At 44.5% G+C, this 21,880-nt stretch overlaps 1 protein-coding gene and 1 pseudogene across 1 annotated transcript in view; both read left to right on the top strand.

The window, feature by feature from the left end:
- Positions 1 to 21,880, top strand: part of cog6 (component of oligomeric golgi complex 6) — a 74,822-nt gene that overhangs the window by 13,023 nt on the left and 39,919 nt on the right. Inside the window, exon 4 of the mRNA XM_055637490.1 lies at positions 1,360 to 1,418. Coding sequence (XP_055493465.1) covers positions 1,360 to 1,418 — 59 coding nt within the window. The remainder of the gene's footprint in view (positions 1 to 1,359; positions 1,419 to 21,880) is intronic.
- LOC129698374 (vacuolar protein sorting-associated protein 8 homolog) lies at positions 6,644 to 8,025 on the top strand (annotated as a pseudogene).

Genomic DNA, 21,880 nt, shown 5'->3' with positions numbered 1-21,880 from the left:
TATTCCAGAGCTTGGTGCCTTTAATGTCCAAAGGCAGAATTGTCAGTACAGGATGAAGGAACTGAGATGCATAAAATCTCATGGAAAAATTCAGCACGGAAACAGGCCCTTCAGCCCAACTTATCTTGTCCCATTTGCCCACGTCTGGCCCATATCCCTCTAAACCTTTCCTATACTTGATTGTTTATTAGTACAGGTGTCAAGGGTTATGGGGTGAAGGCAGGGGAATGGGGTTGAGAGGGAAAGATTGATCAGCCGTGGTGGTGAAGACTTGATAGGCCGAATGGCCTAATTCTGCTCAAGTGTCTTTGAAATCTTGTTATTGTACATGCTCGTATTCCTCGTATTTTGCAAAACATACTTGCCGAATAAAGTGTGATTCTGATTCTGCCTCAACTATCTCCTCTGGCAGCCTGTTCATTATACCCTCTGTGTGGATCCTATCCCTTTCCTCCCTTACCTTAATCCGACACCCTCTGATTCTTGCTTCCCCTACTCTGGGTAAAAGACTGTGCTTTCAGGTAGAAATAGGAGCAAAGTTGCCTTGTTGACGAGAGCAAGACCTGTTAATGCCTTGACGTGACTGTTACTCATACTGAGTGGGCAGTAAATGGCTAAGCTATTTGACATTCAAGACCGTCTTCGACTTACAGGAGAAGGGCTGAGGGATATACCAGAGGAATAAAGAGTATGAAAGAGGGTAATATTTATCAAGACAGAAATACCAAAGATTGAGATGAGCTTGCGATAAACATATCAGAAATGGAGGGTAGAAGCACTGCAAATGTTTGTTAATACACCAATGACACAGAGTGCTGAAGTAACTCAGCAGGTCAGGCAGCATCTCTCGAGAACATGGATAGGTGATGTCTGATAGTCTGAGGAAGGGTCTCGGCCCATCCATTCTCTCCAGAGATGCTGCCTGTCCCGCTGAGTGACTCCAGCATTTTGTGTCTATCTTCGATTTAAACCAGCATCTGCAGTTCTTTCCTACACATGGATATGGGATGTGTGAGAAAGAGCTGCAGATGCTGGTTTAAATCAAAGGTTTAAATCGAAGAACATGGCTAGGTGATGTTTCAGGCTCGGACCATTCTTCAACCTGATTGGTCTGAAGAATAGTCCCGACCCGAGACGTCATCTATCCATGTTCTCCAGAGATGCTGCCTGACCCGCTGAGTTTCTCCAGCATTTTGTGTCCTTTTGCAGCCTAAAGGCCAGCGATGGGTAATGTGGAGTTTATTGCAAGTGACTCTGGATAGAATGATTCCAGGGATGGACTCAGAGGGAGATGGGCTTTAAAGCTGTGGGATCTGTAAATTCCACAGCGTGATCGTTTTGATCTTTCTCTCTTTCCAGCTCGCAAAGGATCAGACACAGGACCTGATTACCAAAACTACTAAACTTCAATCTGAAAAGTAAGTGTTGTGCCTTATTTTTTATATGGTCTGTTGTGCCTTATTTCATATCATGCAGGCTATTGAACCTCTTGTATTTGGTCTAGCCACTTTAAAGATGTAAAATAGTGCACAGGAACAAACTCTTAAACACACAATGTGTGTTCGATCCGGGTTTGATCCTGGCCTCAGGTGCTGTCCGTGTGTAGAATTTGCACGTTCTCCGTGACCGCGTGGGTTTCCTCCGGGTGCTCTGGTTTCTTCCCACATCCCAAACGTGCGTTTTTGTATATTAATTGGCCCTTTTTAAATAGTGTGTCTGGAGTGGATGAGAAAGTGGGATAACATCGATCTAGGTGAACAGATAATGGATGGTCGGTGCGGTGGGCTGAAGGGCCTGTTTCCATGTTGTGTCTTTAATCACCCTGGGAAAAAGGTTCTGACTGTCTGCCCCATGACTGTTATGCCTCTCATAATTTTATATGGTCTGCATTGCCTGACTGGATTGATCTGAGCATCCAGTAAATACCTAAGTCCATCTTAATTTCTTTCAATCTCTGAATCTTGGATGTTGGTCACCTTCAGCAATGAACATGTTAGAGATGATTAATTGTGGTCACATCAGTGCTATTGGAGATGGCAGTCTTGAAGGGCGGTAGTTCTGCAGATTAAATGACATGCTGGCAATTGTCCTAACTTTGGGTAGAAATGATTCATGTCTCTGGAAGTATGAGCAGTAGCACAGCAGTATCACCATAAACTACCATCTGCTGCAATTGTGTTCCTGGCTCTGCTCTTTAGTTCATGAAATATGAATGACCCAGATAAACAGTAAAACTTGTATCGGAAACTTGATACAAAGCCTTCTTCAGACTCTACAGTCTAAAGAAAGGCCCCAACCTGAAACGTCACCTATCCATGTCCTCCAGAGATCCTGTCTGACCGGCTGAGTTACTCCAGCATTTTGTGTCTTTCTGTGAACGAGCATCTTCACTTCTTATAGTCATAGAGTGATAAAGTGTGGAAACAGGCCCTTTGGCCCAACTTGCCCACATGGCCAACATGTCCCAGCTACACTAGTCCCACCGTTGGTATATGCTTTTGGTCCATATTCTTTGAGCTTGTATCTGAAACAGTTGTACAATGAGACGGAAAATAGAATGTTACATCTCTTACTTTGCCAGAGATGCGATTGTTTTCCGGATCGTATCTCCTGTCGCTCTGCGGCCTAACATCGTGGAGCCGGAGGCCTTGCTTGGGACTGACTTTGAGCCCCATCGCGGGGCGTGGACCTACCATCGGAGCCGATTCCTTTCTTGGGATCGACGCACCAACGGACTGCGCCTGCGGACTTAAACATCAAGGAGCTCGCAGTCTTGGGTTGAGACCGACGTCAGGAAGTTCCAAAAGCTGCACCACGTTCGACTAGCCCTGAACCGGGGTAGATCGACCCGGCGCGGGGAGCTGAGGTTCCCTCCCGATGCAGGAGCTTGATCACCCCGACGAGGAGGCCCGCCGCTGGCTACAGGAGTAAGATTGTCCCGTCAACGGAAGGTTAGAGGCCCCCGGCTGCTGGAGGACGAAGAAGGGAGAGATTGAACTATTTTTTTGCCTTCCATCACAGTGCGGAATGTGGAGGAGTCACTGTGGTGGATGTTCATGGTAAAATATATTTTGTGTGTTCTGTTGCTTTTTATTGGTATGACTGTATGGCAAATAAAATTCCTCGTATGTTGCAAAACATACTTGGCTATTAAAGTAAGATTATGATTAATACTTTGGTAACATGCAGGGAATGGAGGACTACAGATGATACGCAGGCAGAGGAGAATAGTTTAACCTGGCTTCATGTTCAGCACGGACATCGTGGGTCGAAGGACCTGTTCCTGTGCTGTACTGGTCTATTTTGGGCAAGAAGATATCGATGTTTTGTTTAGACTGCCTTGCAGATTGCTCATTGGTTCCATGACTATGATCAAGAACCAACAGTTCTGGCAGGTTTGTACGTAGCTAATGTAGCAATGCTGTTTATGAAATGAAGGAAGGGGTTTAAAATGGAGGGAGTTATACACCAGTTAATTTCACGTGGTGTTAACAAAATGTAGGAATACACCATGGAGGATGAGCGAACAGGCGTTTAGAAAATTATAATGTTAGGAACTAGCGTCATCATGCTTTTAAATGGATGGCACCAGGTTGGAAAGGAGAGAGGTTCACCAGGATGTCACCTGGGCTTGCGGGCTTGAGTTACAGGGTGAGCTTGGATAGGCTGGGACTTTTTTTCTTTGGAGCGTAGGAGGCTGTCTTATTGAGGTGTACAAGACCATGAGGGGCACAGATAAAGTGAACGCTCGCAGTCTTTTTCCCAGGGTAGAGGATTCTAAAACTAGAGGGCACAGGCTTAAGGTGGGAGAGATTTAAGAGGGACCTCAGAGGCAACTTTTTCACTCAAAGGGAACAAATCTTACCACTACTTATCGGCCAGTATCTGAGATGTAATAAAAAGGAACTGCAGGTGCTAGTTTATACCAAAGATAGACACAAAATGCTGGAGTAACTTAATGGGTCAGGCAGCATCTCTGGAGAAAATGGACAGGTGACATTTTGGGTGTGGACCCTTCTTTACTCTGGACAAGATTTCTTCTAGTCTGAAGAAGGATCCCGACCTGAAATATCACCGGTCTCCAGAGATTTTCTCCAGAGATGCTGCCTAACCCGCTGAGTTACTGCAGCACTTTATGTCTATCGTAGCCATTTTCTGAGCATTGTTTTGGCCTTCCACTGCCACTTGACCTCGGGAACTCAACTCATTAGCCAACATTTTGATCAAATTTGCCATGAGACCAGGAAGAGAGTGGCCTGCAGAACCTTAACTCAGCACCACTGAGTTGGTTATGTGTAATTGTAAAGAAGAAATGGTCCTAGTGTGATTTTGGATTGCTTTTCTGACCTCCCGTCCGTCGAGAGGATCTATCACAGGCGCTGCCTCAAAAAGGCTGGCAGCATCATCAAGGACTCGCACCATCTGGGCCATACAATCATCTCCCCACTACCTTCAGGTAGAAGGTACAGGAGCCTGAAGACTGCAATGACCAGGTTCAGGAATAGCTACTTCCCCACAGCCACAGGCTATTAAACTCGGCTCGGACAAAACTCTGAACATTAATAGCCCATAATCTGTTTATTTGCACTTTAACAGTTTATTTATTCATGTGTGTATATATTTATACAATGGTATATAGACACACTGATCTGTTCTGTATTCATGCCTGCTATGTTCTGGTGTGCTAAAGCAAAGTAAGAATTTCATTGTCCAATCAGGGACACATGACAATGAACTCTCTTGAACTTAAACTTGCTGTTGACAGACTAGATTGATTTGAGTGCTGATTAGGTAGCTTCGACTTCCTATGCTTATCCAACAAACGTTGCTCCTCAGCAATCACTCTCACAAGTGTATCTATCGGCTGCCAAACCTGGCCATGGTGAATTTCACATCTCCACCCCTGAAATGTATTGGGTGCGATGCAGAGTGAAAACCTAATGTTAGTTGTCAGTCGGTAGAAGGGTCCCAACCCGATATGTCGCCTATCCATGTCGTCCACAGATACTCTGCCTGACCCGCTGAGTTACACCAGCACTCATGACATCCTTCCTATAGCAGGGCGTCCAAAACTGAACACAATACTCCAAAGTGTGGCCTCACCAATGACAACTGTGCAACCGTAACATGATGTCACAGCTTCACAACTCTTCAATATTTTTATCTCAAACTTTCAGCCTTTTATCTCTGGCCTTTGTCCAACAATCTGCCTACCCACTCTCACCTGCATCCTCGTTTTACATACCATGCTTTGTCCTGCTCATCCCCCCCCCCCCCCCCCCCCAATCAGTCTGAAGAAGAGTCATGGTGGTGCAGCGGTAGAGTTGCTGCCTTATAGCGAATGCAGCACTGGAGACCCAGATTCAATCCCGACTACGGGTGCTGTCTGTACGGAGTTTGTAAGTTCTCCCCGTGACCTGCGTGGGTTTTCTCCGAGATCTTCGGTTTCCTCCCACACTCCAAAGACGTACAGGTTTGTAGGTTAATTGGCTTGGTAAATGTAAACATTGTATCTAGTGGGTGTAGGATAGTGTTAATGTGTGGGGATCGCTGGTCGGTGCGGACCCGGTAGGCCGAAGGGCCTGTTTCCGCGCTGTATCTCTAAACTAAACGAAACTAAAAAGAGTCCTGGCCCGGAACATCACATATCCATGTTCCCCAGAGATGCTGCCTGACCCGCTGAGTTACTCCAGCACTCCACACTCCAGTGTTTAAGAAAGAACTGCAGATGCTGGAAAAATCGAAGGTAGACAAAAATGCTGGAGAAACTCAGTGGGTGAGGCAGCATCTATGGAGCGAAGGAATAGGTGACGTTTCGGCTCTTCTTTTGTAAACCAACATCTGTAGTTCCATGTATATCCTAATAATAGTTGACCCCGATTATTTGTGTTTTTTCTAAAATCACTTCTACCACCGGATAACTAAATAATTTGTTTACTGTTTTGGATTAAGTAAAGTTCCAATTTTAGAATTGCCTTATTGAAATGCGTAGATTCTCCGCAATCTTCCTCTCCAGAAATAGTCCGCCCTGTGACATTTCTGCGTTAAATAAAGATCCTTCATTTTTCCTCTCAGCAAACATAGTTGGTGAAGCTGACCACAGTGTGCTGAGATTATTTGTATTTAAGGAAAGGTTCTGCTTCAGCTGATTTGCTAGTGTCAATGTCAAACACAGCATGGTCCTGCAATGCAAGCATGGGACATGTGTGAAGAGCAGCTGGTATCGCCTGCTGTAGCAACTGAATGTAGGGTTTATTGAGAAAGGCAAATGGTCGGTGCTATTCCTTTCTTTCACTATTGTACAATATTACTGGTTTACCAGAATACTGCCTAGATTAGAGGCTATTAGCTATAAGGAGAGGTTGGACAGACTTGGATTGTGTTTTTTCTGGAACGTCGGAGGTTGAGGGGAGGCCTGTTAAAAGTATATAAAATGGAAATTCACGACCTAACCATATAACAATCACAGCACGGAAACAGGCCATCTCGGCCCTACAAGTTCGTGCCGAACAACTTTTTTTCCCTTAGTTCCACCTGCCTGCACTCATACCATAACCCTCCTATCCAATTTATTTTTAAATGATACCAACGAGCCTGCCTCCACCACTTCCACTGGAAGCTCATTCCACACCGCTACCACTCTCTGAGTAAAGAGAACCTAGGCAGACCTACCGGATGAATACTTACTATTTCAGTTATTACAAAGTCTATTGGATTCTTCTGATGGCGTGCAGGTGAATTCGGAGTTGCTACAGTTGAATCCTGACATTCATGAGCAGTACCTCAACTTGCTTTGCCAGCATGATCCAAGGCATGTAACTGATTTTCTGAGGGTGTCGGAACATTATAGGCTTGAAGAAGCTATTCAGATTACTAAGAAGCACAAGCTCCATGAAGCCTCAGCCTACTTGCTGGAGAAGGAGGGTGACATACATGGTGCCTTTCTAGTCCTGCTCGAGATTTTAAAGCTCAAGCTGTCCTTGTTCACAGATGGTGCAAGGGAGGAAAATGAAGAGACAGTGCGGGCCGCAGAAACCATATTAGAGGAGACGGTTGCATTATGTCAGCGTAATTCGCACAGCCTGAACCAACAGCAACGGGAGGCATTATGGTTTCCATTACTTGAAGCTGTAATGTCAACCCAGAAACAATTAAAAGATGGATCATCCAGCCAAGCCTTAGATTCTCTGAAGCACTTGACAAAACAAGTATTGAACAGTATGACAGGATTCATAGCACTTCCATCTGTTTTACAACAAATTTTGCAGGATCCAATGTATGGGAAAGGAAAACTTGGAGAAATTCAAACCCTTATACTGGGAATGATAGACACATTCAATTACGAGCTGACATTGCTGGAAACTACAACAAACCTCCTGAACCATGATCTCCACTGGTCACTCTGCAACCTTCGTGGAGCTGTAAGTAGGGGACTGAACCCAAAGCAGGAGTTTTGTAGTATCTGCTTGCAGCAATACAAGAGGAGACAAGAAGGCACAGAAGAAGTAATCGTGTTCAGTTGTGGCCACATCTACCACGCACATTGTCTCCAAAGTAAAGACTGCGGGGTTCACATTGAAGGATAGACAAGATGGACTTGCTGCAAATGCAACTCTGGTAATAAAGCAGGAAGACGCCGAGATTTGGGATCAGATGTCACCAGGGGTCGTAGCACTTCCTTGGCACAGATTAAAGTAATGTCAGCCAGTTACTCAGCCAACAGGGATTCTGACAACAGAAAGCCAGCTGAAGCAACATTGGAGCCACAACAGATCCAGGCTTTTGACCAGCTCCGGCGGCTCTACAGAGGACCATCCGGGCTTGCAATTCTCACGGAACTCTCTCGTAATGGAAGCAGTGACAAGCATGGTTTGCTCCATCCTTGTTCAATGGCAAATAGCGTATTCCAAAATGAGAACTTTCAATTGCGACTGTCACCACCTCCAGTCTCTGAAGATTAGTATTGTCGATGCTGGTTGCACATTCAAAATGGACTTCTTAAAACCATTTGCATTCAAATTTAATGCTAAGGCTAAAAATATCAGTCATTCCTGCTTATCCTATCAGAACTTACATCCATAACATTGCTACTATTAATAAAGTATGTTCTCTGCTGCTGCTGCTGCTGCAAAAAAAAAAGTATATAAAATTTTGAGAGGCATAGATAGGGTAGACAGTCAGAACCTTTTCCCCCCAGATGGAAATGTCAAAGACGAGAAGGCATAGCCTTAGGGTGGGAGGGGCAAAGTTTAATGGCGATGAGCGGGGCAAGGTTTTCACACTGGGACTGATGGTGCCTTGAACCTGCTGCCGGAGTGGTGGTGGAGGCAGATACAATAGTTGTATTTAAGAGGCTTTTGGACAGGCACATGGATATGCACGGAATGGAGGGATAAGGATCACGTGCAGGCAGAGATTAGTTTAACTTGGCATTATCTATGGCATGGACATTGTGGGCTGAAGAGTTTGTTTCTGTGATACATGACTATGATTAGCACTATTTTACCAACCGTATCTGAATAATTGACATTTAACTTGCTAATCAGTATGGTAGTTCTTTTGGAATTTGTATTGCATACAATAAGTTCAAAATTTAAAATATGATATTTTAAATTGATTATGAAAGATCCGTCAGCTGAATCCCAGAGGTCACCATGTTCATTAACGTTTAGTTTAGTTTAGAGATACAGCACGGAAATAGGCCCTTTGACCCGCCGGGTCCGCGCCAACCAGCGATCCCCGCACGTTAACACTATCCTACACCCACTAGGGACAATTTTTACATTTACCAAGCCAATTAACCTACAAAACCTGTACGTCTTTGGAATGTGGGAGGAAACCGAAGATCTCGGAGAAAACCCACGCAGGTAACGGGGAGAACATACAAACTCCGTACAGACAGCACCCGTAGTCGGGATCGAACCCGGATTTCCGGCACTGCGTTCGCTGTAAGGCAGCAACTCTACCACTGCACCACCGTGACTGCCCAACTATGTAATTTGGTTCCTCCAAAGACTCGATCTGCCAAGGCCTGCTGGATATCCTGGTTGCTAACCATTTACATCCCCTTCCCATTCCCGCACTGTCCTGTCCTGTCTCTACTGCCAGAGTGAGGCCACACGCAAACTGGAGGAACAGCATTTCATATTCCACCTTGTGTACAACCTCACGGTATGATCACTGAATTCTCCAATTTCTCCAAGAGACTATGCAGTCGCCACATGTTCGCCACATGTTCGCGGGTGGTTGCCGGGGAGTTGCCTCCATGATCGTGAGGAGTTCCTGCGTTCTGGGAACTAGTCGCGGCCTCATTATGGCCGCAGCAAATTGTTCAACATGTTGAAAAATTAGTGGCGATTAGAATGAAGCCTCCATGGAGAGTAGCGAGAATTCTCGTGCCGTAGGTGGGTCGCCAGGAGATCCCAGCGTGTTGCCAGGAGGTCGAAGGTTTGTGTATATCTGGCTTCTTAAAAGTTGTCTCTACTCCTTCTCCCGCCCCCTTTTAAAGGACTTGCACTGTGCTTTAGCCGTCTTAATTACAGCACCAACCTTCCTGTTCATCGCGGTGTGTGTCTGTATCACCTTGGCTTTGCACTCAGACAGAGCTCCCCAACTTGCCCTGTCCCCCGCCTACATAACGGGCTGGTGAAGGACTGCCAGCAACTTGGCAGTCGCCTGATAAAGCACCTAAGTGGGACAGGCGCATAAGAGTTACTGGAGACATGCCGAATATCCTCAGTCTCCTGAGGAAGTAGAGGCGTTGGTGAGTCTTGGCTGTGGTATCAATGTTGGTTGGTCCATAGCAGATTGCTGGTAATATTAGCGACAAGGAACTTGAAACTCGTCCATCTCCACTTCCGCACCATAGATGCTGATTGAGACATGTACTCCACAACGCTGTCTGAAGTCATAGTGATACAGTGTGGAAACAGGCCCTTCGGCCCAACTTGCCCACATCGGCCAACATGTCCCAGCTACACTAGTCTCACCTGCCTGCATTTAGTCCATATCCCCAAACCTGTCCTATCCATGTACCTGTCAAACTGTTTCTTAAACGTTGGGATAGTCCCAGCCTCAACTACCTCCTCTGGCAGCTTGTTCCATGCACCCACCACCCTTTGTGTGAAAAAGTTACCCCTCGGATTCCTATTAAATCTTTTCCCCTTCACCTTCAACCCATGTCCTCTGGTCCTCAATTCCCCTACTCTGGGCAAGAGATTCTGTGCATCTACCCGATCTATTCCTCTCATGATTTTGTCCACCTCTATAAAATCACCCCTCATCCTCCTGCACTCCAAGGAATAGAGTCCCAGCCTGCTCAACCTCTTCCTATAGCTCACACCCTCTAGTCCTGGCAACATCCTCATAAATCTTCTCTGTACCCTTCCCAGCTTGACAACATCTTTCCTATAACATGGTGCCCGGAACTGAACACAAAATAAGTCGACAACAAGCTCCTTCATCTTGTTGACCTTGGGGGAGAAGTTGTCGTTCTGTCACCAAGTTCTCTATTTCCTTAATGTCATTGGTCATGATCTGGCCCACGTCATCTAAAAACTTCTAGATGGAGTTAAATTTACATGCACAGTCGTGAGTGGAAAGAGAGTATAGCAGGGGACTGAGAACGCAGTCATATCTCTGCATAAAGGCACATAAGATCAAATCACAAAAACCAATAATTGGGAGTAAACAATCAGCCTACCCACGCTTTGAAATATATTGTGATTATGCTTTAATTTTCCTTAAGGGTGCATTAGCTTTTGGTGTAATGGCTTTGGTTAAGTGAATGTTAGGATCCAAGGGGTTTAATTAGCATGGTGCCTGCAATCAGCAGATTAATGGGCAATGCATTTAAACACAGGAGAACAAAGTGGATGGCCTGGGCTGTGATTGGATTGTGAAGAACTAAAAAGGCCTCCCTCCACCAGTTGTATTTAGACAGCAGCTGGCAGATGAAGGAGACGTGGTATTATTTCCATTTGAAAAATGTGAAAACAAATTGTCAGCACTGTAGATTGCAGCATAGTGGTGCAGCGGTAGAATTGTTGCCTTACACTGCCAGAGACCGGGGTTCAATCCTGACTTCGGGTGCTGTCTGTGTGGAGTTTGTACCTTCTCCCTGTGACTGCGTGGGTTTTCTCCGGGTGCTCCAGTTTCCTCCCACACTCCAACGAGGGTGCGGATTTTCCTGCCTGCGTGTGGCGACAGGCAGGAGATAGGAATGTTCGGCTGACTTTTGTAGTTTTGTCAGTACCAAAACATGTAGGTGAGGTCTGCTACATGATTTTACTGAGTTGGATGCAAAACAAAGCATTTCATTGCACCTTGGTACATGTGACAGTGAAGTATCATTTAATCATTAAAGTTTCTAGTTTAATTGGCTTCTGTAAATGGTCCTTTGTGTGTAGGATGGTGCTAGTGTATGGGGGGGGGGAGTCGATGGTCAGCATAGGCTTGGTGGGCCAAAGGGCCTGTTTCCACACTGTATCTCCAAAGTCTAAATATGGAGTAAAATTAAAAGTATTATGATCTCAAATTATGACAATGAAACTCAACAGAACTAATTTTTTTTTCTGATTGCCTAGAAAATGTCGTAAGTAGTTATGTGCTTCAATTTGCATTCTGGCTGACAAAACCCAATGCATTCCGGCTTCACACTAATTGTTATTGCATCCAATAGTGACTTTTCATTACTGGGAGAGTCTAGAACTAGAGATCATAGCCTCAGAATTAAAGGACGTTCTTTTAGGCAGGAGATGAAGAGAAATGTATTTAATCAGAGGGTGGTGAATCTGTGGAATTCTTTGCCACAGAAGGCTGTGGAGGAAAAGTCAGTGGATATATTTAAGGCAGAGATAGATAGATTCGTGATTAGTACAGGTGTCAGACGTTATGGGGAGAAGGCAGGAGAATGTGGTTAGGAGAGGGAGATAGATTTGCCATGATTGAATGGCGGAGTAGACTTGATGGGCCGAATGGCCTAATTCTGCTCATGTTCCTCATGACCTTATTACTTTTCATTTTGGAATCTACATGGATTTTAGAAAGGCGTTTGGTAAGTCTCCCATGGTAGGCTGATCCAGAAGATTAAGATGCACAGGATTAACAGTGACTTGGTTGTGTGGATTCATAACTGGCCTATGTGGGTTGTGCTGGAAGAACGATAGTCAGGCTGGAGGTGACCAGCAGTGATCAGTGCTGGGACCTCTGCTGGTTGTGATATGTAGAAATCACTTTTATATAAACATCGATGGGCTGGTGAATAGGTGTGCAGATGGCACCAAGATTATTGGGGCCACAGACTGAGGAAGGCTGTCAGAGCATACGCAGGGAGAGAGATCAGCTGCCGAAATGGGTGGAGAAATGGCAGATGGAGTTTAATCCAAGCAACCGGGAGGTGTTGCACTTTGGAAGGTCGAATGCAAGGGGAAAATATACAATTAATGGCAAGTCTCTCAACAGCATTGATATAAAGAGGAATCTTGGGGTCCAAGTCCACAACTTCCAGAAAGTGGCAACACACAAGATGGTATGCTTGCCTTCATTAGTCGGGGCATTGAGTATAAAAGTCAGGAGGTCATGATGCAACTTTATAGGACTTTGGCCAGGCTGCATTTGCAGTATTGCGTGCAGTTCTGGGCGACCCATTAATGTAAGGATGTGGAGGCTTTGGAGAGGGTGCATAGGAAGTTTAACAGAATGATGCCTGGATTAGGGTGTATTAGCCACAGGGAGAGGTTGGACAGACGTGGATTTCTTTCTCTGGAACGTCAGAGGTCGTGGGAGACCTGATAGACGTATGTAAAATTATGAGAGGCATTCAGAAAGTTAGAAGATAGACAGACAGAAGGATTTTTGGCAGCTTGGTAATGCTAAAGTCCAGAGGGTGTTGCTTTAAGGCGAGAGGGGTAACGGTTAAAGGAGCTTGAGTGAGTATATGTTTATACAGTAGGTGGTGGGTGCCTGGGATACTCTGCCAGAGGTGGTTGTGGAGGCATTGAAGAGTTTTTGGGATAGGCGCAGGGAATGGTAGGATACGGATCACTCGCAGGTAGATATGAGATGGTCTTGGCATCATATTCAGCATAGACATTGTCGGCTGAAGGGCCTGTTCCTGAGCTGTACACTGTTCTATATTCTAAGAATCAGGGCGTATTTCTCATAACGTGGAGGCTAGTTTCAAGTATTTTAGCTGAGTATGGTTATAATTAAAGAACAGTTTTCCTAAAACCATTTCCTTCCAGTTCTGCCAATAAAATAGAGCAAACCGCTTGTTCATATTGCAAGGACTGGGTGGCGTGATATTTCACACTAGAGATGACGCAGAGAACATACAAACTTGCTGTCTTTTTCTGTACACGGGATGAATATCTTTGTAATTTTGGAAAATTTATTCCGACTTTAAGTTGCTTCCTTGTGTGCCATGTTCCTCGGATGATACTCTCTGATACTTTGCTTAACTGACAATGTTTAACATGCAGGAATGTGTAGGAAACAATCCCCTTCAGTCTAACCCATCCATGATGACCAAAATGCCCCATCTAAAGCAAGCCCCATTTGCCCATATTTGGATTACATCCTACGAAACCTTTTACGATACGATAGAACTTTATTTATCCCAGGAGGGAAATTGATCTGCCAACAATGATAAAACACAAAATACATGATATATTAAATTAAAGTGACGAGTGGAAAGGATTGGGGATGTGAGAAGATGGTGGGGGGAGAAGGGGGGGAGGGGAGTCAATTTTTTGTTTCCATAAGATTCTGGCAGATTTGCCAGCAGGCTTGCATCACTGTGATTACTCGGTTAGCGTGTGGATTTAAAGGAATTTATTTGATATATTTTTCCACTTGGCTTCAAAGAATCTTGCAGTCAGTAACTAATTGGAAGAGTGGTATTGAATCACCAAGCATTGGAAAGCTCATTTGCCTTCTTGGTTGAATAGCTGAAAGTTGAGTGGTCGAACACCAATCCTGTGTGTATTAATGAGGCAGGCTGGAGAGTTGCAGATAATTCAAAAGTGTGAAAGGGACACACTGGAGATCAGGCAGCGTGTGTGGAGGGAACAGACAGGCGACATTTCAGGCCGGTCGGGCGGCTGCAGGACTGGGGACTGGCCTGGAGTGGGATCCTTGTCTGAGGCTCGTCTCCTGCTTTTCCCCGAGGACCGGAGATACAGAGAGGAGGGTGGAGGGAGTCAACTATAGCGGCCAGATACAAGACAAGGGGCCGGTTAGAAGGAACCAGGGGCCTTACCTCCCGCGACCCAAGGTTAGCTGAGGGAGGAGCCGCCTGGGGGACATAGGCTGAAGGTGGGTGGGCGAGGAGAGGAACGATGGTTCTCAGGACGATCCAGACGCAGGCGACGGCTGCCATGGACATTTGTGGCCAACTACATGGCTGTGGAAATGTCACCAATACTTGGTAACTTGCATACGGACTCAGTGGGCGGTTCCCACGAAATATGCTCTTAATCTGGGAATGTGCTTATGTATGGAAATACTCTTACGGATCTGTATGCAAAAAAAGAATTTCACTGCACTGTGGTGCATGCGATAATTAAGCACCACTGAACCATGCACTGCTTAAACAACTTATAGAAACATAGAAATTAGGTGCAGGAGTAGGCCATTCGGCCCTTCGAGCCTGCACCGCCATTCAATATGATCATGGCTGATCATCCAACTCAGAATCCCGTACCTGCCTTCTCTCCATACCCCCTGATCCCCTTAGCCACAAGGGCCACATCTAACTCCCTCTTAAATATAGCCAATGAACTGGCCTCAACTACCCTCTGTGGCAGAGAGTTCCAGAGATTCACCACTCTCTGCGTGAAAAAAGTTCTTCTCATCTCGGTTTTAAAGGATTTCCCCTTTATCCTTAAGCTGTGACCCCTTGTCCTGGACTTCCCTAACATCGGGAACAATCTTCCTGCATCTAGCCTGTCCAACCCCTCTGTTATCAGGCTTCTGAACGGTCCCTCCATAAGCTGGGGTACTGTCCGATTTCACCTCTATCCCATTGCGGACATTGGACGTTGTCTCTGGAGCTGATGCGCTACAATGCTGAGAACTATATTCTGCACTCTGTATCTTCCCCTTTGCTCTACCTATTGTACTTGAGTTTGACTTGATTGTATTCAGTATTATCTGACCTGATTGGAAGCATGCAAAGCAAATCTTTTCACTGTATCTCGGTACACGTGACAATTATAAACCTAAACCTAAACAGCTTATAGGACATCAATGCCATAGACATCAACACAAGATCAACATGCACACTGGAACCTTTCTGCCCACAAAAAGGCACGGCTTAGAAATAACACGTCATATTCAGTTTTTGTGGTGGTCCAGGTGATATTCGGAACCATGAGTATTCAACATATGATATACCTTTGTCACAATGTTATCAGATCCAGACAGATATTTTATTCCAGCTCAAATTATCATCAGAATGTAAAACAAATTTCCTTTCCTTCATTGTCTGAATTCCTATAATAATTCCCCTCCTTTGGAGGTTATCAGGGACTTTCCAATCATTTCTTCAGGCTGGATTTTGTCATGTAAATTTGCAAGCAGTAAGGTACAATACTTCAACCTGCTACTTGAACTCACCGTGACATGATCGAACTTCACAAAGCCATATTTGTTGCGGTTTGGCTGTCCCATTTTCTTGCGAGTTGTACAATAGACAATAGACAATAGGTGCAGCATTAGGCCCTTCGAGCCATTCACTGTGATCATGGCTGATCATCTACAATCAGTACCCCGTTCCTGCCTTCTCCCCATTTCTCCTGCCTCCGGTGATCCCTTGACTCCCGGAAATCTGCAATCTGTGAAATTATTAACTGCTCATATGGAGAGAAGGCAGGTACGGGATACTGAGTTGGATGATCAGCCATGATCATATTGAATGGCGGTGCAGGCTCGAAGGGCCGAATGGCCTACTCCTGCACCTAATTTCTATGTTTCTATAATACCTAGAGCACGGATGGACTTTGAAAATAGTGGCAAAACATGGCGCATCTTGCATGCAGGATCAGTAGATTATTTCTGTATACTTTGCTAATTGGGGGTGTGCTTGGGTATAATAATATACTGGACCAGGAGTGGGGAACCTTTTCATGTTGGAATGCCGCATCGTTACTTGTAATCTAATAAGGCCACATCCAAGAAACTTCAATTAGTTATACTTCAAAATGTACATTATTTTGTTAAAATAGCCCTTATGACTTACTAATGTTTTAACTGTGGCCGTCAGTCGGGGAGGATTATTTAGTTGAATCTTCTTTTACTCTTTGGTATTTTAAGTACGTTCATTTTAAGATTAAAATTAAAATAATAAGTCGAACAAAAACATGTATGATTTGTTCTACAAAATTTGGATTCATTCAAAAGGCTGCACTTAATGCCTTAGAAGGCCGCATGTGGCCTTAAGGCCTCAGGTTCCCCACCCCTGCACTGGACTGTTTGTAAGAAAATAATTTCATTGTACGTATGCACATTGCACATGTGACAATAAAAAGCACCGTTGAACCATTGGTGATGGAGATACAGGAACTGCAGTTGCTGGTTTACACAAAAAGACACAAAGTGCTGAAGTAACTCACCGGTCAGGCAGCATCTCTGGAGAAAAGGAATAGGTGCTGTTTCTGGTCAGGACCCATCTTCAGATTAAATCTAATCTTTTCCAATATAGCCGTCTGAAGAAGGGTCCCGACCTGAAACATCACCTATACCTTTTCTCCAGAGATGCTGCTGGACCAGCTGAGTTACACCAGCATTTTGTGTCGATTTTCGTTATAAACCAGTGTCCCAGTTCATTCCTACAACCTTTTCCAGTATACCCTTGGATACACTGAATACTAATCCACCCACCTGAATGTTTCCCTACGTCTGCAGTTTGCTGTGACTGGATCCCAGGGCAGAATATTTTTGCAATTTTTAATTTCTCTGCAGAACTTGGGCAGCATGGTGGCGCAGCTGTAGAGTTGCCGCCTTACAATGTCAGAGACCTGGGCTCGATCCTGACCTCGGGTGCTGTCTGTACGGAATCTGTATGTTCTCCCCGTGACCTGTGTGGGTTTTCTCCGGGAGCTCCGGTTTCCACCCACACTCTAAAGACGTACAGATTTGTAGGTCAATTGGCTTGGTAAAATTATACTTTTCCCCTAGTGTGTGTAGGGTAGTGTTAGTGTGTGGGGATCGCTGGTTGGTGCGGATTCGGTGGGCTGAAGGGCCTGTTTCCGCGCTGTATCTATAAACTAAACTAAACACTGTAGCTGCAGACTTCACTGGGGTTCTTCAGACTTCCTCCACCATGAGTTTGTTTGGCAATCTCATCATCAGTGTCGTATGACATTCAATGCATCTCATTTAACGCAGCACTTACAGCCGCCACAGCTATCTAATGTCAGAGCTTGTGGTTATAAGGTAGTGACATCCCTGCTACCCCAGCGTTGGACTATGGTCAACTTCAACGCAGGAGACCTAATGTCAAGTTAGCCAGTTGCAGTACCATTGCTGAAACCGTCCCACAATCAACGTTTGTGGCAATGTTATCAATGTTGAGGAAGGGAGAGGACAACAACCTCTCTCTCACTATGTCAGCATAATGAAGGAGCCAGTTACTGACTTCATGAAGCGTGGTGGAGTACATGCGCAAGTCAGCATCAATAGATATATAGATATAGATATGCCATTTATTGTCACTATACATGTACAATGAGATTAAAAGCAGCTCGTACTCAGTGCATACATATAATTTAGTACAAAAAACAAGAAACAGAAAACAAAAACAAAAGGGAGAGGGGGGGGGGATAGGTGCACAATTCTGCGGCGCTATATACATATCTATAAAGGCAAAATGGTGAAGGATGAATAGGTAGTATTCTTAGGCAGATGTTTAAAGATTATATTAAATATTAAAAATGTTTTTAAAAAATATTAAAAATTACAGTTACAATACACATTACAGTTCCAAATTTCAGTACGTGGATAGAATAGATGGAAGTCCGGGTGTTGGGCTGTGAAGTCAGTGCATGTGTGAATTAAGAGTAGTTATGACTTTCGGAAAACAACTATTCCTGAGTCTATTTGTCCTGGATTTGATGCACCTATAGCGCCTTCCAGAGGGCAGCAGGTCGAACAGTCCAAACGCAGGATGGGAGCTGTCTTTGATGATATTCTTTGCCCTGCTAAGGCAGCGGGAGGTGTAAATATCCATCAGGGAGGGGAGAGGGCAACCAATGATCTTCTGTGCTGTCCTAGTTACCCTCTGAAGCCTCTCCCTGTCTGCCATGGTGCAGCTGCCGTACCATGCTGTAATGCAGTATGTCAGCAGGCTCTCGATGGACGAGCGGTAGAAGGTCAGCAGCAGGTTAGAGTCCAGGTTGTGCTTCCTGAGAACCCTCAGGAAGTGCAGCCGCTGCTGAGCCTTCTTGATGACCGCTGTCGTGTTGTCTTTCCAGGAGATATCAGCAGAGATAAGGACGCCGAGAAACCGGAAGGTGTTGACCCTCTCCACACACTCGCCGTTGATATGTAGGGGAACTAAGTCGGTGCTGTGCCTCCTGAAGTCGACAATTCAGGAGGCACAGCAATGGTGCAGAAGTTGAAATAGCTGGGATTCCTTGACATTAATGTTACCAATGATCTGTCGTAGACCAACCATATAGAAACATTAGCCAAGAAGGCAGATCACCTCTAATTCCTTCGGAACTGAGGAAATTCAGCATGTCTCCAATGCCGCTTACAAACGTCTATGGATGCACCACAGAAAGCATACTGTTGGGTTGCATCACACCTTGCTTTGGGAACAGCTCTGCCCAAGAACGCAAGAAGTTGCAGAGAGTTCTTGAAGAATTTTTTGTCGAACACAAGAAAGGCAAAATAAAATTACAAAAAAGGCACGGAACAGGCATTTATTGACCGAAAATACCATAAAAAGGCATGTATTTTCACCACCAAAATATGGGTAAAAATGATAATATACGGGTATACGACATTAAATGACCAAAGTTGCCTGGTTGCACATAATTACCAGCATTATTTTCAAATTATCTGGTGTTAAACTATGCCGTCTGTCAGACAGAATATGCTTCAGTTGTGAAAAACTTATTTCTACCTCAGCTGAGGTCACTGGTGCATACCCGAAACAAGCTACAGACTCTATATTCATGTCAATATTTTGTTATATTACAACTACCTTCGAGAACTTTAGCTATGTTTTGTATTTCTTCAAGATCTTTGTTAGCTAAAATCACTCACATTTTGCTTGTATGTCTTTACCGACTTCACCAGGAACTTTACGAATATCTTCAGTTACTTTGTTTAAAACCTGCAAGCTATTCACTAATGTTTTGCCACGTTTCTCAAGGGAAGTGATAGCTTGTGGGAAGTTTGCAAAATTGGAAGCAATAAACACAAGATCGTGGTGGAGGGACTTTTTTTGCATGACTTCACTGACGATCCTGACTGCAGCAGATTCTTCTTCAAAACAGTTGACGATTTCATTTATCTTTTCAAAATTTGCAGCATAGTCGAGTACAGCAGCGAGCCATGTACCTCACCTGGTCAAAATGGGCTGAGGAGGTAGCGGAATCTCGGGTGCCATTTCCTTGAACAACTGCACACGTGACAGTGCTTTGAGAAAGATTTTCTTGACATTGGAAACTAGACGATCAACATTTGGAAACGAGCTACCTATGTGCTTGGCAATTCTATGAAATCCTTGAGCTAAGCATGTCAAATGCAACATTTTGGGGAATAAAACTTTGTCACAAACAGAAGAACATTCTCGTGTTTTATACCTTCTGACCAAAGTACAGCATTTCAACAAATACTCCTTTGATGGTTGACCTGCTCCAGCGTACTGATGACCACATTGGCAACATATCTCCCCACAGCATCGGTTGTCTCGTCTATTGAGATCCATATTTTGTTGCATGCAACTTCTTCTCTAATTTTCTGCACAACAACGTTGAAGTTGCTGTCAACATAATTTTTCCATAATGATGACTCGCTTGGTATATGTTCCTCTGTGTATTTCTCTAAAAGACCTCTGAGAGATTTGTTTTCCAATTTCCACAGTGGAATTCCAGCATCAATGAATGCCTTGCACAGATCACTCGAAAACTTAGAGCCAGCAGTAAATGTAGTGATGAGACAAGCTTGAGTGATTTGCTTTGGTAGTCTACACCCCAGCGATATCAACATTGACTTCTCTAATTTTAGATAGCCCTTGTCGTCTCCCTCCTCCCCATTCCCTCCCCAGCTCTCCTTCTAGACCTACTGTTTCCACCTCTTCCATTATTTTTCCCGCCCCTCCATATCAGTCTGAAGAAGGATCTCGACCCGAAACGTCGCCTATTCCTTCCCTCTGTAGATGCTGCCTCATCCGCTGAGTTACTCCAGCATTTTTTGTCGACCTTCGATTTTTCGAGCATCTGCAGTTCTTTCTTAATTAGATCTTGGAGAAAGCTGAACCAACGGGCAGCGGCACGAACGAATGAACAATCGACGGTGGCACCCCCGGTTTTGCCCCGGTGATGGAAGTTTTCTTGTAAGTTGTACTATGTTAACACGTTAATAATAACATTAATATTAACGTGTTAACATTGAAAATGTCATTGTAATCACGGTACAACTAGAGAAAATAGCACAACCTTTTAACAAAATGGCAAAAAGAGGCTGATTTAGGCACTCAATTGTGAAAAAGGCATTATCCTGGTGAAATCATCAAAAAAGGCACATGGCATTTATGGCAAACTAGGAAACATATCTACCCACTGCAAGGTCTTGCTAAAATCCGGTATGGGTGACGTTGAATAAGATTCAGGAAGAGATAATGATGGGAGGAATAATTTGTATTAAAGTTCGTATGCCTGCCTATCCATATATCTTTGGTAAGTCAGTATTGTATCCGCTTCTATAGCTTCCTCGCAGCTCACTCCAGATACGGACTACCCTCGGAGTGAAAACGTTGCCCCTGAGGCCCCTCTTAAATCTATCCCCTCTCACCTCTAGCCTGTGCCCTCTAGTTTTAGAATATTCCACCCTTTGAAAAAGACTGAGTGTTCACTTTATCCATTGCCCTCGTGATCTTGTACACCTCAATAAGGTCACCTCAGCCCCCTGGATTCCCCCCCAAATGTCCCAGCCTATCCAATCTCTCCCTGTAACTCAAGCCCGGTCAACAACCTTCTGTGCATTGAATGCATAGTTCTCTTGACCGATAGAGACGTGTCACAAATCCTATCACTGTAAATAAATTCAGCAATGTAATGACGCAATTGGTATTTAGCGGAAGAAATAGAATTTACAACTAAAATCTAAATGAAAAGGTTTATATTTCCATGGCATATCTTCGATACCTTCTGATAGTGCATTAGTGAGAGTTGTTGAGTACTGTATTAGCAAAAGTGCAGAAGGCTGTTTGAGGCCAAATTAATTGCAGTATGCGTAGTTGTCAGGGTGAACCATAGTCCTGTCAGATAACAAGTGTTGGTTTAATAGCCCTTCATTATCACTGACAGCTGTGAGGGATTGCCAGTGCCGATGCTCTGTGCAAACAGCACGGTGTGAATTAAAGAGCAGTCCGTCAGGCTTTTGTCTCCTGCTGATCTGAGTGCATCACAAAAGACGGGAATGTGAGTTAGTGACACAATATATGCAAGGGCAGTCATGTTCATGAAATCCAATCAGTGTGTTTATGATTGGAAGCCATGCAATATTGGAATCCAACCCATTAGATTTGACATTATCACTATATCATTTGGTTACAAACAAGCAGAAGCGAGGAGATGATGGTTTAATAGGTCACTATACTTCAGTCCATTCCGCCATAGCTTTGGGTTAAGAGTTCAATCCCAGCTGA

This window comes from Leucoraja erinacea, chromosome 6 (assembly GCF_028641065.1).
Source record: "Leucoraja erinacea ecotype New England chromosome 6, Leri_hhj_1, whole genome shotgun sequence".
Taxonomy (NCBI): domain Eukaryota; kingdom Metazoa; phylum Chordata; class Chondrichthyes; order Rajiformes; family Rajidae; genus Leucoraja; species Leucoraja erinaceus.
Note: the sequence above shows the minus strand (reverse complement) of the source record. Positions and strands in the feature narration are given on the sequence as shown.